Source organism: Pleurodeles waltl, chromosome 10, assembly GCF_031143425.1.
Source record: "Pleurodeles waltl isolate 20211129_DDA chromosome 10, aPleWal1.hap1.20221129, whole genome shotgun sequence".
In the NCBI taxonomy this organism is placed as follows: domain Eukaryota; kingdom Metazoa; phylum Chordata; class Amphibia; order Caudata; family Salamandridae; genus Pleurodeles; species Pleurodeles waltl.
In genome coordinates this window covers 1,064,954,840-1,064,973,944 of record NC_090449.1, presented here as the reverse complement: position 1 = coordinate 1,064,973,944, position 19,105 = coordinate 1,064,954,840, and the positions used below count along the sequence as shown (strand labels likewise).

The 19,105-nt window shown below is 41.9% G+C and overlaps 1 protein-coding gene across 2 annotated transcripts in view; it reads right to left on the bottom strand.

The window, feature by feature from the left end:
• Window positions 1-19,105, bottom strand: part of ANKRD28 (ankyrin repeat domain 28) — a 496,481-nt gene that overhangs the window by 129,743 nt on the left and 347,633 nt on the right. For both annotated transcript variants that reach the window (XM_069212092.1, XM_069212091.1), the window contains exons 13-16: window positions 18,820-18,888; window positions 10,624-10,764; window positions 5,830-5,941; window positions 735-761 (exon numbers count right to left, since the gene is read on the bottom strand). In XM_069212092.1, coding sequence (XP_069068193.1) covers window positions 735-761; window positions 5,830-5,941; window positions 10,624-10,764; window positions 18,820-18,888 — 349 coding nt within the window. The remainder of the gene's footprint in view (window positions 1-734; window positions 762-5,829; window positions 5,942-10,623; window positions 10,765-18,819; window positions 18,889-19,105) is intronic.

Genomic DNA, 19,105 nt, shown 5'->3' with positions numbered 1-19,105 from the left:
GAACCATGTTTCCCTAGACATCTGTGAGATAAAGGTGGATGTGCAGTTGTCTGTTTGAGAAGAACATCACCTGCACAGCTGCCAAAGTCTTTATCATAGACAAAAACCCACCATTCACCAGTTAGTTCCCATCAACATAGGATTCAAGCAGATTTCAAGAGTGTTAGCAGGAGATGGGTAGCACATAGGAGTCTGCAAGCTAGAACGAAGTATGGATGCAGACATGACTGCCTCATCCAGAGCACCACGAATGAAGACAAAGTGAATGGGGATTTGGAGGGGGAGGGAGGAGCCCACTAACTCCACCGCAAAGTGGATGGAGGAACTACATGGGTTAACAAGTTGTTAAATGAAGATATGTGCAAGGCTAAGCTGCAGTCACCTGTGCATGGATTGTTTCAAGGGATCAAGCACTGTACCACAGAAGCCAAAATCACAAAACACATTGGTTGCTTAAAAAGCGATCACAGCTGGGGGTGAAAGACTGGGCCACAGAAGACAGTGTGATGTGTGTCCATGTAGTGATCTTGATTGTAAGTGATCAGAGAAGCCTCTGATACAAGGGGAGCTGCAAAGATAAACCGTATGCTTATTTGATGGGAATGATAAGGCAAAATCAAGTATAATTTCCGAAATTAAAACAACTGCAACTAAACTATCTAATTAAACAGTAGCTGACTGAATTTACAGATATTTTTTTTTTAACAGGCAAAAGTAAATTTGCAAACACTTACAACGTCCAGAGGAGTTTCCCTTGCAATCTGAAAGAAAAAAACAAAAGTATAACTGAATAAATAAATGTGCTTCCACTTAGAGCCCATTATTATACACTGCTGAGATACAGACAAGAGTGTCAAGGGAACAAGAACCCCTGCTGCAGCCAGTTCTCTTTAGCTCAGTGTGGCTGGCTTTATTGTGTCATACAATATGTTAAATGGACTTTGCTTCCAAAACGTTACCACAGCTAACAAGCACAGTTATAAAAGCGGAGACGTGAGTTTATGCCGTTGCATTCTTTTTTTTTGGTAAACATTTTTGTTGTTTTGTTATAAGTAAACAGTCGGAAAACAGTGCAATGACACTTCTTACACACATCTCCCTGTCTCAGCCCCGCCCATCGCCACCTGTTGATAAAATCATCTTCAGAATTCATGTAGCCAATGCCCTTTACCAGTAACATGGCTCCAGGCTGAGAGAAACGTCCTGCCCCTTCGTCGCGGGCGGTTATGTGCCCTCCAGGCCCTCCCACCTGGAAGTGTACCTGTATCCTCGTCCCCTCTTTGGGGTGCCCCAGCTACTCTCTGTCAGTAGTCTATGTTGATTAACGCGTTTGGGGACCACAGGCAGATAACTCAAAGCAATAGCTCAACATAATCCCTGAGCCAGAGTACAAGCAACAAAACAGGTACTACTGAGCACAAGTTAAAGACAAGTCTGAGGTTTTGTGTGCACCTTCATTGCCAAACAACGAAGTTTGCACGTTTCTTGTGCTTCTCAAGTTTTTAAGCCTCCATGTGACATGACCACCGGACGCTCGGCTGCACTCATGGGAGATGAAGCTGGGGCTGCTAACCTTGGCATCATGGGGGCCTGATGTCAAGATGACAAAACCCCAGCTCAGCTCTTAAACCACCACCTTCTAGACACCAACACTAATAAGGGTTTGCTTGGACCCAGTATAAGGACTGACAGCCTAGGTGTCCACCACGCACTGGGCCAGCTTCCTACACGTGACATGACCACCGGACACTCCGCTGCACTCTTTCTGGGAGATGAAGTCAGGGCTGCGGCTGCTAACCTTGGCATCATGGGGGACTGATATCAAGATGAACAAAACCCCAGCTTACCTCTTTAACCACCACCTTCTAGACATCCACTTATGTAAAATATAGCCACTATTAAATTCCAGGCCTCTTTTTATCCAGTTCCCATGGTGTTTTATGTTGAAAGCAGCAGCATGAGCTCAGTCTGGAATATGAGGTTCACAAAAGGTAACAGCACACAGCTCTGAATGGGCCACACAATGGATATACTACAGAGTTTTCACTTTTTTTCGTTTTCATACAATTATTGTTTGCGGAAGAGAGGAGTTAATGTTCTAAACTTTGGTGCTGCAAAATGTGAAGGGGAGGGTCAAAAAACTGATTCACTACTGCTCTTCATTGAGTGTTTTTTCTACTTTTTCAAAGCATCTTATCCGCTTCAGATTTGTCCAATCACAAAGGGCTAACCAGAGGAGGGTGCAAGAAAAAGGACATCCCAGTGCAAAGCAATCTCACAAAAAGCGAGGCATCTAGGGCATGAGCAAAGCAACCGGACAGCAGACATGGAGTAGTAAACGCGTTAAAGAAAAATTGCTTTGCTGCCTGTTAGATTTGCAGTTTGTGGGTGATAATACAAACACATGCTTTGCATACTCCAGGCATGGAAAACTGACCTACGAGTAGAAATCATTCTCCGAGACACACAATGTACAAAAATGTGTTTTTTAAAAACATTTCAGAAATACTCTACCCTGCCAACATCGTCAGGAGTATGCAAAGCTGACGAGATCAGAGGCCTTCGTGCCAAGCCTACCATCCAGGGGGCAGCAGGTCTCTCCATGCAATCTGTAAGCATCCCAGCCTCAGTGGCAGATGCCTGTACTGACCCAACTAGTCCCACAGGAAGACGCACTCCATCTATCATTTATTCATCAGTAAGTTGAGTTAGGGAGTAAATGCTTGCTGCTGACAAATACAAACTCCCAAGTTCAAATACCTGCAATATCAACTTAGCTTTCAAACCTCCCAAGGTAAGTCTGCCCCGCGTTTTAATCCATCACAAGAGAGCACTCAGACTTGCAGCCTAGGAGGCCCCTCACACTATGCACCCTTCCTTCTTGTTGCAGCCCAAACTACTGTGGCTTCATTCTACTCCTCATCTTCCCCAGGTCTGTGGAAACCCTGCGTCCACTGTACAAAGAGGTCGCGCCTCAACTTCAGCAAATCGTGACCCTCACTTCTGGTTTGCTTCCAGGTTCTTTGTTACTGTGCTGTCAGCTCCAGTTTATGCAGCACTTCAGGGACCTTTTTGCTGTTCCTTCTATCACCATTCCTCCTCCTTTATCCGGATGTGCCTGTCTGATCTGCCCCAGTTCCCACCTGAGGTCATGGTTTAAACTTTTAGACACTGGATCAACAAGTATAAAAGGTGCCTGCTACGCTTTTTCTGCTACAACATTTTTAATATTCTGAGAACATTCTTCTGTACCTCACTGTGGATTTGAATAAGTCATCCCTTACCTACGAACCTCCAAGAAAGGAGGACGGATTCCTTCATCCACACTTTAATGTATCAGGCAATTAACTGGGTACAAACTACGTGTTCTCGTTAATAGCAGCTGCCTCTACTCCTGGTCACAGGGGTGCTTATGAGATCTTGTAAAAGGGTCTCTGCTAATAGGTTACCATCACCAGTTATCTGGTTCGGTTGAATTTTCTGATGGGTCCCAAAATCTCAGCACCTATTTACCCCCAATGGAATGCGTTTGGGCCGCTGTGACTGACTTCCACTTGGTAATTTGAGGGATCATCCACAACCTCTGCCAGCCAGTCTACTATGTCTCCATTACCATCTACTGCTGGAAGGCAGGAAGTTCCGCAATCTCTTCTTTTTTCACCTTATCCAGAAGTGTAGCAACCTTTAATACTCAAATGGTCTGTTTTTTAACTACCAAACTATTTGTTTACAAGAAACACTGCAACTACTTGTTTCAATTCTTATTTACTTCTGCTGTAGACTGATTGGCCGCCCTTCCAGGGACTAAAAATGTGGGTGTCTTGGAACTCGGTCTGCTCAGTGACCTCAAATAAGAATGGGTCTAGTAATCTCATGGTCCTCCCACTGCCAGGTTTTTTAATGTTAGGCGCTATACCAAGGGAAATATGCACTCAAACTGTTCTTTTTAATTATGTGTCCCTGCGAGAAAGCTGAAGCATAAGGCAGTGAAAACTATTCATAATCGAGAAGCTATTTACTTCAAGTACTTCGAGTATCAGAGGACATCGCGTTTAGCTAAGTGGCTGTATATCATTAGAGCATGGGCGGCTCTGGCAGAAGCACGCAGCAGGGCTTGCATGAGACCATCATGGAATCTGGTGGTGAGCAGGGGGAAGTAAATAGTAGGATCCATGCAGACCTGGAAGCAGCGTTCCTAGAGGAGAAATGGCTTCACCCATGATATCACATTGGGCTGGAACACCGGTTGTGCTGTGTAGCTCGGTTCAAGCATCTAGGCATGGTAAGGATGATCTTAAGTAATTCAATCTATTGGACAGTCTATCATATGAGCATTCTCACTCAGATGGAATCCCAATACACATAAAGCAAACTTGGGCCTTTGTGCACGGTTTCTTACATGTGTTTCACTCTAGGTTCCAGAAATTTGTCGCTTTGCTGAGTTTAACCCAATTTTTAATTAGGGTTGGCACAATGACCCACCTTGCTACAAGCTTATTACCCTGCCAAGTTAATGTGCAGAATTTTAATGTAATCATCCTCATATCAGGCATTCAAGCTTAGATTTCATGAGGGTCTTGATACTCAAAAACAGTGAGGTAATCTACTTCTTCTGCGATCAGCAGGTCTTCCTGAAGAAAAAAAAGTTACTTTACTAAAGTAAAGATCTTTCTGGTGTATATTCTGTCTGCCTGCACATTCTTCATTCACCTCTTGACTAACAAAGGCCCCAGCACTGGATTCAGAAACATTACAACAGCTTGCCTGCACTGGTAGGTGAAGCTGGCCCCTTCTTTGCTGCGCAGACGCAATGTCAATTGAGCAATACAGTAATGTTCTGGTGCCCTGACGTCACTTCCTCATACTTTCGCCCCAGGCACTTAGAGGTAGAGACAATGAACATGAATCTGCAGTGAACCAAACTAAACTGGTATCTCATTCCTTTTCACAGGCCTATGACTACCTTTCAGAACTTGGAGTTTGGTGTGATCGGTGAGCAATCTGCAGACAGACTCTCCAACAGAAAAACTATTACCAAAGCTAAGTAACTTTCTTATGATGACAACTTCTACCTTCATATTCCCCATCTCTTGAATGCACACCACAGCAGTACTCCACAGCAAGGCGAGAGGTCAGACCAGGAATGTGTGAAAAGGACACCCCTTCTCAATCCAAGCAATAATGCTTCATGAATGTGTAAAGGGAAGTCCATGCCGTTCCCAAACACATCTCTCCTACGGGCACTTCCCTGTTGTGAAATAAGCCTAGGTTTCCCCAGGCTGTTCATTTTTAAAGAGGGCATAACCAATCTAAAGGCAGACAAACCATCGGGACCAGGTCCTTTTCTGGACCGCCTTGCCCTTCATGCTTGCCACATATTCAACAAAGAGCTGATCATATGATCTTAACTCCTCCTTACGATCAATGTAGAAGCGGACTGCCATATGAAGATCCGGGCACCCTAACCTCTTCTCTTCTTTGGTGGTATGGAGCAGAGGGAAAAATGTGGGAAGTGTAAATAACTAGCCCATATGCCATATGGTAAACACCTTAGACTTGGTTCTCATACAGTGTGTGTGGGTAGAAACAGTTTAAGGGTGAAAGAAACAGCATGCTTGCAACTCCCTGCTAAGTCACTCTGAAGTAACAGCCACCAAAAACTCAAATCAGGTCAACAGCCATAGCTAGAATTGTCTAAGGGGTCAAACTGAGCCCTCATCAGGAACGTCAGAACCAACTTGAGATCCCACTGGGGCATGACAAAAGAAGACAGTGGGAACATATAGGTCAGCCAGAAGCACAAGTCTGTCGTAAAGCTGTTCTCCTTACCAGCTCAAGACACAGGCGGTGTCCATAGGCAGCAGAATAATGAACAGCGTTGTAACCTTGCTTGTCCCGGATCCCTGGGTTGGCATCATTTCGTAGCAAATATTCCAGGCACCTAGGTGGCAATACAAAGAAAAACAAACTTTGAAACATAATATCAATATTACGTATCACTAAATTAGTCTCTGAGGTTATAAAAAGACTCTACCAAACATACGATGCATACGATGGACTGGGCGCAGAGCAGTTTGTCAGAGCTTTTAAGCACTTGCTGTAGAGGTCTTTTTAAGGGAGAAGCAAAGGTCACCAGACTGCAGAATACATACAGACATATATATCTATCTATGCAGGTTTTGTTTTTTCAGTGTTCAATGATCATACATCACATGCAACTGTACCCAGGGGCTGGAGCTGAAGACAAGGTCCTGCATACCATGTGCTGCGGGTAGCCAACCACCACTGTGCAGGGGGTGTTGGCCCACAGAGTCTGCTCCCCTCCTCACTTTGTAGGGGTTTGTGAACCTTTGCAGACTTGTGGAACCTATTGCACCTCATGCAGTGTTTCCAGACCCAGTGTTGGCTCTTTAAATACCCCCAAAGGCCCAATAGGAGCCCAGGAGCCCTTGTCATGGTTTTGCACACCTCGGTACCATGACCCTAGCCTCGGGCAGCAATCACCAAAGCAGAATCCACAATTATCCTATTTTACAACAGAGAAAGGGGGGGGTCGGGGGGGGAACCTCAGTCATGAGGTCAGGGAATAATCCCCCTGCCACCATATGACTCCATTTTTATTTTTAAGACATTGGGAGCTTGACATTTCTTCAAGTTGCAGACAGTAAATCAAAGCGCTCCGGGGCCACAGGCCCTGCAGCCCCAAAATGGATGACCAAGAAAAAGCTCAAATGCTTGATCAGGCTTAAGTCTCTTTGGCGGGGTCAGCTGTCCTTGAACGGTGTTTTTTTTGTTCATCCTTAGACTAACGCTCCAGATATCTCAACATGATTGACAGGTGAAATGAATTACAGGTGCTTCCGGTGGCATTTTTCCAACACTAAATTTTCAAAAACTACAGAATGAATTTACACCAAAATAACCACAGGCACTCGGATAAAGTTCTACTTCCATGTCAAATTTGGTGAAAATCCATTTAGCTGTTTGTTCTGCAGTGAAGAGCAAAGGTTCCCAAAGGAATATAAAAAAGGAAAACACCACTTTATTTTCGACCCTCCCACTCTTTGTCCTCTGCTTGAGAAATCTGCACAAAAATTGCCATGAAGTACTCAAAACCGATGATGATCTTTCTCTGGAAAGTTGTGTGCAGGTTTCTTGTATGGCACAAAAGTTATAAACCTAACAAAAACAGCTTTTCAATGGAAATTCTGACCTAAACCTAACTCTGCATGTGCTATGGATTTGCTGTGGTACTAAGATGCAGCTGTTGTATTATCACCTCCTTCTGCTAACGTCAGGTGACTAACAGGATTACAGTCCATGAAAAGAGAACGAACAGCTCACTTTACTATTCTACAGGAGGGGTCAGGCAGCAGTCATGAGATTACAGAATGATAAACAGATGCTCTAAACTCAGGGCTCTGGACAGCACAGGTATATGTTAATGTTAATTCAAAGTTGCATATGGAGGCTGCCAGTATACAACATATGGGTTGCTCAAACCTGAGGTGTCCACAGAAACAGAAAGAGAGACCACAACCTCGAGAGGCTCAGGGTATCTGCACGGGGACTGAAACCTGTTGAGTCTTAAGACATCTGTGAGATTACATACTGTAGGGGCTGAAATCAGTGAATCTTCACACATTGGTATGTGGGACAAAAGTGGAGGAGCATCCAGATATAGGTAAAGGAGCTTCATCTTGGGGACCATCCACACTTCTGTTTGGAGGCCACGACCTGATGAATCTTAAGATACCCTTATGGCAACAGAAACTGTTGACATCTGTATGAGGCTGAAACCTGGGAGTCTCTAGGGGTTTAACAGCTGAGAAGCAAGTGGATGAGGCTGCACAGTGTGCACTATAAAGGAAAACCCTTAAAGAGCTGTTAATCTGGAGTGAAGCAGGGCCGGATCAGGGGTCTGAAACAAGGAGTTTGAAGATTTTTTTAAGAAAGTGAATAAAACACTTAGTGGATGTCTGGACAGAGGTGCATATGATTTCCAGTCATAGTTTACTCTGTAGCTCTCCCAAAGAAGACCCATGTGGTACAGAGTAGAGCAAAAGAAGCTGAGCTGAGGCTTTGAGCAGGGAGGCAATCTAGACACTGCAGACTAGTTAAAAATGCTTCTGGGTTACCACTGGCTATGGATCCTTCCAATCAGGAGTCAGTTGGAGGTGGTAAAGGTGTGCTCTGTACTTCCCTCAATGAATGAGCTGCACAGTGAATAAAAAGCCAACTCAATGTCTTCTTGTTCCCTTCCTCATCTAAGCACCTCACAGACTGATGGTTGGTAACTCGAAGTTACAGGAGGAGGAGCTGATACCCATGTGTGAAAGATGGGAAAGCAAAGGAAGACACTGGCACACAGTTGTGTTTTCATGGAGCAGCTAAAAAATGAGCTTTTCAGAAAGGCCGTTTCGTGTCCGAGGGGAAACACGTGAATTCAGATTTGAGTTTTCTTCTTCTGAGAGTTCAAGATTTCCAAGATAGAATCAGTGGCGTTAGGTAGACAAAGAGCACATACGTGTTAAATTTGGCATCTTTTATCCAATGACTGATCCAAAATAGATCTTTGAAAGTGGACTATCAAATCTTAGACATAACAGGTGCATCCAAGAGGACAAGTGCAGCTTAAGAAGGGTAAGCTTTACATGATCAGCCTTTCTGGATCCATTTAAAAGCGTGCTGCCACATGCAGGATGACTTTCACTGGTGCAAGAGATCAACGGAAATTCCTTCAAGAACTGCATTTACTCTGCTGATGTGGGTCAACTACATAGTGTACACTAATAACCTGAAAACATCTCAACATCATTGGCTATTTCTTCAAAAATAGGATGTTGTAGAGAGCCATTTCGTAACTTTGTCAAAATGTGGCTACAGAGTCATACGCTGGGAGTGAACTCCAGCGATCTGAAACAAGAAACCAAGAAAAACAAACAGGGGAGAGCGAGATTTGTGACAAGTGATGGATAGTTTCCTGAAGATAGAATAAGTTCTTTAGATTTTTCGAAGCTGAAGTTTTTTCCAGAAGGGCTATCTAGGATTTGACAGAACTGCTGCCTCCGAAGAAGCAACATAATGGATGCAGTTGCTGTACGCCTCCAAGAGATCAATGTGCATATTGAACAAAGATGGGGATCTTTGTGGACACTAGTGGGTTTTCTGTGATAGGTTACTTGTCATTTGTCAATGGCTTAGAAACCAACCCACAAACCATATAAAATAAAGAATAAACATTCCATTTTACGGTAAAGACTCAACTTCCCTAAAACCCAAAAAGCCAACTGTGAGAAAATATTTTGATTTAGCCTACAGTGAATTTTAATTCTGAGTCCTTTTTGTGTTATTTATGTAGTTTTTATGTTTAGTTTGATTTGTCAATATTCATGAAAAGTTAACTTGATAAAAAAAATTAACGTATATAGCATGTAATAAAGTTCCTTCTCACATTTCAATTACATTTCTACCCAACATAATTTCCACTAAAAGCGATCACCATGTAACAGAGTGGGATAGTTTCATCTTCTATTACATTGTATAGATCCTATATGTACATCAACGACTGAGCCAGAATTACTGCATGCACTAAACGAAATACGAAAACATGTTTAATTTAAACACAGTCCAACTAGGAACTTAGATTTGAAAACATATTGCTTCCTAGATACCAATCTCACTTCAATGTCAAATCACAGCATCCAGCAGAGGAAGGAGTAGTTTGTACTCATACTTTTTTAGAAGCTATCATTAAATGATGCTTATGTTGTAGATTGACTCCTGTTACAATACACAGCCTGTAAGACCTACGAGTGACTTGTTATCCATAGGATCACTGCTGTGTATCTAGAGTATCTACTTACAGTGGAGCATACCACAACATTAATAGTGCTTCCCTCAGCCCCATTATTTCAATGATGAAGTTAACGTTTCAAGTTTCACCAACTTTGTGGAGGTCATATGATTTAGTCTGTTCCACCTTAACTAGAGACAAGATCTCAGGAACTGCAGAAGCCAACCAAGTAATACAAGTTTAAGTAACCATTTAGAGAATTTATTCAAGTGGTACTGAGCTCTGCTGACCCACCACCCTCCTCCAAGGTGGTGCTTCAATCTCACCAAGGTTCACATTATCGCTTTGAAACCAAGCATCCTCATCTTAAGTCACTAGTGGCAATACCTTGGTCAGATAGCCCTTCCTCCAAGACAATCACAGTTAAATTTGCAAGACTTACAGTCTCTATTGATTGATATGACTCTTGGAGTTAGACATAGGGCCACAACTTAATCTGTGGGTAAACTCCAGATCTACATATTTGTGGAAATTGACTAAAAACAGATGTGTAAGGAGAAAATGTTGATATTTTCTAAGTTGACCTTTGAATTCTTAACTTCTGAGTCGTCTTCCAAAATGTTTAAACCTCACTACAGGCTTTTCTTCTACAAACTACATGTGCAATGGCAACAGTCACAAGGCCAGGCCACCCTCTCACAGAGAATGCCATCAAGGCAACCCACTGGTGCACACATCACCATCTATAATTTTATTTTACACACATGCACAGCTCACACTTCCCTTACATCTTAACAGTCAACTTCAAATGAAAGCATTGCACTCACTTGCCATCGGTGTCCGATGCAGCGGCGTAGTGCAAAGGAGAGCAGCCTCGCTCATCGATGTCATTGACGCTGGCTCCAGACCCCACAAGAGCGAACAGGCACTGGTAGTTACAATTCACAGCAGCGTAGTGCAGGGGAGATCTTTGCAGCCAGTTTGTAAGAGCAAGAGAGAAAAACCCAATATGTTAGAGCACAAATCCAAATTAAAGTGCAAGCAAGAATGTGTGACGAACAATTCATGGGCAGAATTACTTTTGTATGAGAAATCCCTAAAATGATTTAGTTCTTGCTTGTTCAGTTGGGTCTCTTTGAAGAAGCAATATGTACTCCCACAGCACTGGAAGATGTTATGAGATGCACAGTTCTGATTCTCTGATAGGGATACTTCTCAAATTACTCTTCAACTAAATGTACCCGTTAGTGTGTTGAAATAGTTAAAACAAAAAAAAAATTACAAGAACGCATCTCCAATAGCAATAGTAAGGCAAAATTAGTTAACATCTCATTGAGCAATTCTTTCAATTTTTGCAAACAATTCTTTGAATCTGAACTGGATCAACGATTAAACTAAAGTTTACCCACTACACAAATAACCTAGGACTCAAGCTTATCTTCTGCAGAATGTTCATACCTACTGTGGCCATTTTCAGTTTTACTTGAAAACCCCAGCAAATCTACAAATTATTTTCCATCTGTTAAATCCTAAGAACCTTAAGGACACAACCAACTTACTGACCTGTTTTCAGACAATTACCTATCCTTAGAATATCAAATCATTTTGCACACCGTAATGCATAAGCATTACATACTTCGAATCCTCATCAGGATTTTACAGACGATGTTGAATGTCTTCTTCTGAGTAATCAAATGGTAGAGTATGCCAACATTTTATTTTAACTTTGCTACATTTCATTCTGTATTACAGTTATTGTGGAAGTCAAGAGATGCATTTTTTTACCAATACAAAATATATCAAATGGCTCAGCAGCGGCTCCAGTGTATGCAAATGTGTTTATTCCAAGTTTGAGATTGAAGATATTTACAGACATTCAAACTGGAATGAGGTTTAACTTTGTGCCAACGATTCACTGATATTCTGATTATGTGGCAATATTCAGAACTGGAACTTCCTGAACTCATACATAAACTACAATTCAAATATCCTAAAATAATTTCCAGCTAAATCAGCAAAACACAAGTGTATTTTTGGATGTCAAGTACCAGTGTCACATGAATTCAGCAACTCAAGACTACATTATTTACCAGACCTAATGATAGAAAACATGTTTTCCAGCTCATGAGACTTCCCATACCTGAGGCATGTGTGAAGCAGGGAAATCCTATGCGTAATAAATCTTGAAAGAGAAAATGTCTCTCTAACATGCTTCAAATGACCAAGCTAAAAATAACAAATAGACAGCATGAAGTCACTTCACCCAGAGGCATAATCCAATATACAAGAGAATGTTTTTTGTCTCTACATTTCCTATGCAGATGAGTACCAACCTGAAAGAAAAGATGTAGAAAATTCCAATGTAACTCCCAATCTAAAACTAATTTCAAATGCAATACTAAACCATGCCACAATTGCAGCCACTGCAATGCCATTATATATGGATATGAAGTAGTGCACCAATAACCAATATCCAAAACGTTCATCATATGAAAAACCCACAACTTATACTTTTAATTGTTTCTAATTATTGAAGTGTCCTTGTAGTAAAAAATACATGGGGAAAACTAGGAGGAAGATCAACTTTGCTTCAATTAATAGAAGAAGCATACACTAAACAAGGAGAAATCTTCCCTTGTGAGACACTTTAAACAGATGGGGCGCAATGCCAGTCAACCTAAATTTCACATTAACAGCAACCATTTATTTCAAAGGGAAACCTACTTAGTGTATCATTGGAATAGCCAACAACTGAAAGACGTAAAAGAAAAGTTGAAACACCTTCCTTTGATGATAAAACTACTAACATACTCCGTTTTGATTGTTCTTATACTGTGCTAATGACTGGTTGTCTAGTTTTATGGAGGTGACTAGTTTGCAATGCTTATATTGTCTTTGTTTGCATGTTCTCCTCTACAGGTCTAACTTGAGTGATTTTTCATGCCCATACAATATAGTTCCTGGTGTTGAAAAACCCGAACTCTTCTAGGTTTCCTGTTTTGACACTTTTGGTAAGTGCTCATACTGAGATTGCGTACGTCCACCCATACCTTCCATTTGTATCATCGTGATTATCTATGGGCTTACTTAAGACCAGTAACATATTTCCCTCACGGCATCCTCAACAGAACCGGTCTGGTTCTCACACATGAACTTGATTATGGTCTTGTGACCACCAGATAAGTTTGTTTTTGTAATGTTTACTGGCGCTGACATTTTTGTTTAATGGGCAGTATGCTCTGTGCCATGTTTAAGATATGTTTTCTTTAAACATACTCAATCTATGTTCCACACTTTTAAAATAGTCATGCCGAGCTTCATCTGATTCTACATGGTTGCTATACACAACTTTAATTCCATTGGCACAGTTTTCTAAAATGTTTTTTATTGTGATGGCCCCGCAAAGTGAAAAAAGGCTAGGCACTAACACATTTATCTTTTATACCACCTGCATGTGTAATCAAAGAGCAGTTTTCTTTCAATTATTGTTGGATTCTAGAACTATCATGTTTAAAGTAATATAGATTAGTGATGTACATATTGGCAACTCAGTTTAAAATGGATCCATTGCACTATATGTGAATTGTTTCCTTCTTCATTTCAGGCACAACTTTCTGTTCAAATGATTATCACCTGGCGAAGGGAAATATCCTGAAATCCATTGGACTTACAATCTATATGGTTTAAATGCATCTTGGAAAAAGAAAAAAAAAAACTCTAAACAAACGAGCTAAAAAGAATCCAGAAAGTATTTCACCAGGCAGTGGAGTTTTACATTTGAATAAAAATGTATGGGTGAAGTAACCCCAAATAGGAACCCTAGATGTGCGCCTGGTGACAACCTCTAATAATTGCTAAATATTGACTATATGTCTTCACTGTTGAAAGAAGATAGCAGACACCACATGATGAATTGATACAATTTAAGTTTTTGATTATTCAAAAGTATACTTTTCTTAGAGGTAAATTCTTGTGAAGGTTCTATTTAATGGACCGTCACCCTCAACTTGAGATCTAAAAAAAAGTAAATATTACTTGTGAGGAAACAGAGTGTATTAAATGGGGTGGTTGTGGGACCCTAACATATAGTACACTACCAACCCCTTTAGGTCCAGTCAGGTTTCATTCATTAAACTTTAGGTCAGCACTGGCTAGTTGTGTGTCTGAGCAGTCAGACTTACACAAGGAACAAGTGATAAAGCATTTAAACAGTACCAAAACAACTGAAGAAAGAAACAAGACACTCAAGAAATCTGACACTAACTTATAAAAATAGATTAGATTTTAATCAATTTTTAGACCCTAAAAAAAAAAACAATTGATCCAAAGATGTACGTTTTACAATGTATAGTAAATCACAACTTTTCACTTAAAAGCAAACAAGTATTAGCAAATTTGGCTAATTTGACACTTAGGAACGTTTTAAAGAAAAACTTGGTGAAGTTGTAAAGCAGTTACTCTGGGCAACCAACTCTGGTAGGGAGCCAGTTGAGGGAACAAGCAACATCCAACAAAACAGCTACCTCCTTAAGAAAAGCGGTCTTCAGTCCAGTTCCAGTATCAGTGGCTCCTTGCCATTGAATTCTATGAAGTGGTCCTGTGCAAGGGATACAGAATGCTGAAGATGCTTTTCAGCTGGCGGGGTCTGCCTAGTGCTACAACTAGGTCCACATTCCTGGTGGTGATTCCAGCCACAGGGTTTGAGGTCCCTTAAAGTCCTCATCAGGTCAGCATACGTCCAGTTGTCACTGGGCTATCAGTTGCCTGATACAATGAATTCAGTGTTTTTCCTCTTTTAAAGTTAACTCTCCTTGTGGGTGACCAATCTCCACTCCAACAACTCTCCTGGGTCTAGCAGACTTGGGTGCAACACTTGAGCATCAGGTCCTTGTCTCTTGGGCTGCACAGCAGTGAGGAGCAGTAATTTGATGATCTGGGCTACCAACTAGCCTCAACTTGCTTCCTCAGATTTTGTGGGCTTGTGCTGTTGATAGGAACTCAGCCAACTGACTCTTGGAGTCTCAGCTTCAAGCTGGGCTCGGGAGAGGACTTCTCCACAAGCAGGACACAGCAGGCACAGTCCTCAACTTAGCTAGCTCAAGGAGCAGTAGGTGCAGTCCAACTTTAGTGCAGCTTCTTTGTCAATTCCAGGGTGAGTAGTGCAGTCCTCCTTCGGTCCTCTTCTTCCAGTCGAGTGAGATCTGCGCTCCGGGTGCCAGGGATGTCCGATTTATGACCAGAAAGTGCCCTTAAGGGAGGTCAAGCCAATGGGCTACCAGATCGCTTTCCGTCTCATGACACCTCAGCCAGTGGCTGAAATTAATTCAAGCATTCCATCAATCACTTTTTTGTATTCTTAAGTGTGACACCCTAAGTGGGATGGGTATGTGCCCAGACATGGGTCTTGTGCACACTGTGCCACCGGAACCAAGCTATGCCAGAGTGATGAGCCCTGATAAGGGCAAATCTGGCCTTGGGTTGCTTATGTTCTAGTTCAAGGAGGACCTGGCCTGGCAGTTGAGGCTGGACAGTTCCTACTACTGGAGTAGGGTCAGCAATTATTTAAATATGGGTAGGTCCAAACTAAGGTGGCATGGAGCGCAAAATAACAACAGACTGGGATGCGGTGCAGAGTGATTACTAGTATCTAAGATTAATTCAAGCATTCCATCCTTCACTTTTTTGTATACATCAATGTACATAGATTGTGTTGCAGTTATAACAAATAGAAGGATGGGTTGAAGTGGCTTGTTTGGTTGCAAAAAGATGTTTTTGAACCTTCTGCCTCACAAAATTCTCTGTTTGCATGGATTTTACCATAGCAGCGTTTAGTAAAAACATGGATTTATGGCCTTGTGGCAGCCATACATGTATCACCGATGAGAACATTCGTAGCTGGTGTGGCCCCTACCTTATTGCTGGAATGTGCTTTTGGTGTGTTAGCAAGGGGCTTTCTGCTAGAGCGTAGCAAATGTGAAAGGTTTGTATTATCTATATTGCAATGGTCGTTTTGGATACTGTAAAACCTTTATTCCCTAGTGCAGTGGTTCCCAATCTGTGCGCCGCGGCTCGCTGGTGCGCCATCAAAACTAGCCAGGGGCGCCGCACACAGTTTGGGAACCACTGAGCTATTTATAGCCCTTGGGCCAGTTCGTACAAAATAAAACTACTCAGTTGTAGCAGCTCTTTTTTAATTTTGTCCTTGAGCGCCCTCTGGTGGTTAAACACAACTAAAGGGATTCTACATTTCACAATATTTAAACAGTTATGTTATAACTACATAAAAATGAGACCTGCCCATTTTACTAGGGTTACGTCAACCAATATTTTCCCCTTACTAAAAAACCCTATGCATGCTGTAATTAAACAACTGTTACATTTTTATTTTTTACAGTTATATATAGAATTACAATACCTTCATTGGCGTCATCCCAATTCTTTTCAGGGAGAAAAATGGATGTACTCCCTAGGCCAGGCTTACATCCCCCACCCGCCAACAAAAAGTAACATAATGGGGAGCCGCAGCCAGTGACCAATAGATCAAGGGAGCCGTGGGTCGAAAATGTTTGGGAACCACTGCCCTAGTGCATGAATCACTTTTCCTTAACGGTTTTGTTTCTTGTAGGCAGTATCTGCCCTTCCTTACATATCCTAGCATATGTAGTACCTATTTTGCATGGGATTTTTGGTGTTTGAAGAAAACAAGTAGTACTTTGATTGTGATGAAGAAGGCTGAAACTTGGTCTATCTTGTGGACTGCTTCAACCATATGTTTCAAGAGCTGTGCGAGTACCATTCAGGTTTCACATTGGTGCAGTAGTCAACTTTGGTGGTGGAATCCTCTTTACTCCTATGAACCTTTTCAGTACTGCTGTGGAGAAAAGGTTCTTTCCAAAGGTACATCTGGAATTTGCAGCTGTAACAGAGGTGTAATCTCATAGAAAAATGAGTTTTGCTTACAGCAAACGCATCATGTATCTGATGAAGGTTGTGTCCCCTGTTAAATTATGCAGAAGTTCTTTACTGCACAAGTGTTAAAATATGGTCCACTTAGCTGTATAGCTTGTGTGTGGTAGGTTGCCATCCCTCCTTAGTATCTCCATGCATCCGTCTGGAAGGCCAAGTGGCCGAACTGCCACCTCTAGGTCCTGAGGAGCCAAGCTGCTATGCTGAGGATTGCTAGTTCTAGATGGCACAACTCCCACCTCCATTGTAGCATTAACAGGGTTTGAAACACTGGCACTTTCGTCATTCTGTCTGTCATCTCTCCTAAGTCTGCATACCATGACCATTAGGCCTAATGGGGCTCTTTGTATCAGAGTCATGTTCGCCTCCTTGCACCTTTTTAGATACTTTAGGTGGTTGCGGTTCGTAGGAAGTGTAAACAGGCTTCACTGAGGTAAATGGTGTGGGATACCAGATCCTCTTGTGGACTCTTTGGCTTCAAAAGAGTATCTTCTTTACACAGGGTGTTCCTCAAGCACTTGCTGCCTGAATGGACTGGGTTGGCTGTTGCTTCTGCTGAAAGCCAGGACTCTTCCTTGACATCCTGGTAAGTAATTTTCCTCTTCTAAACTATCTTCTGCTGCCAAGGCTTTAGAGGTGCTGTAGTCATTTTTCATTTGCTGCAAGGAGTACATCCATCGCAGCTCCACGTAGGTTCTCCTGTCAGAGGCATGCTGGAGGATGCCTGGACTTTGGACTTGAAAGGTGAAACTCTTGGCATGATGTCAAATGCTAAGCAGCACGTGAAGGAACTGTTCTTCACTTCTATGATGGGATGGTACAAGTGTCCCTAACAGAAAGCAAGTTTCTTCCTTTTCTCCTCAAGCTGAACCCCATACTTTTCTGCTGACCTTTTGCCCACTGGGTAGTACAGTTATCTGGGGGCAATGGCCTCGGTAGCTAGAAGTCAGGTCCCTTTATCAGAGGAGCCAGCTTCTAGATTCTGTTGTAGGTCCTCTTTCCCATGTGAGCTTCCTCTATAAAATCAGTTGGTCATATTCCTCATAAAACCCCTTTTGTTGTTCTTTCTTAAATTATAGTGTTACATTGGAAAGGGGGTAGTGGGTGGTTGTTGTCTATCTATGGCTGGCTTTCCCTTTGGTCTACTTTCTCCTGATTTCTCAACATCAACCTTGAGCTCTCAACATTGCTTCTGAAACAAATGTCGGAAAAAAAGAATTTGGAGATGGTGACCATGTGCTGGGGAATTATGGACTTAAATGTCCTAGGAGACTGGCACGGTTATGGGCATAAAAGATTTTTAAAAAAGAAATACAAGAATAGGGACTGTTGTAGACACAAACCACTAGATGGTGAAATATGGAACATGTAAACCCTGGAAAGATTAACACTGCAAAACAGAACACCTCCAGAATTCTGCATAGGCAAGTGCACCTATATGCAGGTTACTGGAACCTCAACATAGTACCAGAGAGATGCAAGGAGTCAAAGCAGTGGTGAGAACACGTACAACATTTAGCACTTGGCGAGGGAATGACATTTATTTCAGATGAAAATAAGGTGGCAACAAATACTTTGGGAAAATGATAAACAGGCATAAATATTAGGAACAAAACGTCTGAGAAAAGAATTCAAAGGGTGAGTTCTAAGGTTATAATTAAAGGAAAGGGAGGAAAAACTAAAGTAAGGAGGGTAATATACATACATAATCAGGATGTGACGGAAGCTAACTTAATAAAAAAAGATGGGGGGGTCAACCAGGAAGAGGCAGGGTAATGGTCCGTTTTCCTTCAAAAAATCTCAATAGAATCTAATTAAACTGAAAACATCGGATGTCAATGTATGTAAAAATCAGCACAATGACAACAGGATCCCCAATATTTATTCAAGAATGATTTCCCAAGACTAATTTCAAAGTAATGGATGGGTTCAGTACACAAATAGAACTGGTCAAAAGGGGGTGTGGGGGATCATATGCTGACAGATTATTTTTCCTTGATGGCAAATGACTGAAACAGAGAAAAACACCACATTAGAAAGCATAAGTCTTATCTTACCTTCCAAACTTGTCTTTCCTGTTGAAGTCGGCCCCAGAGTTCAATAAAAGATTTAGGCACTCCAAATTCCTAAACAGATAGAGAAGGTATTGATCTCATACCACTATCTGCCAGTACTATGAAAATGTTTTCATTTCTGAGAGAACAAGTTACTTACCTTCGGCAACACCTTATAAGTTAGAGCCTATCTAGCCGTAGATTCCTTACCTTACAATATTCCCAAGGTGACCGACTGGATCTGGAAAATCTTGAGCAGTACATCTGTGTACAGGTAGGTAGCATCGGT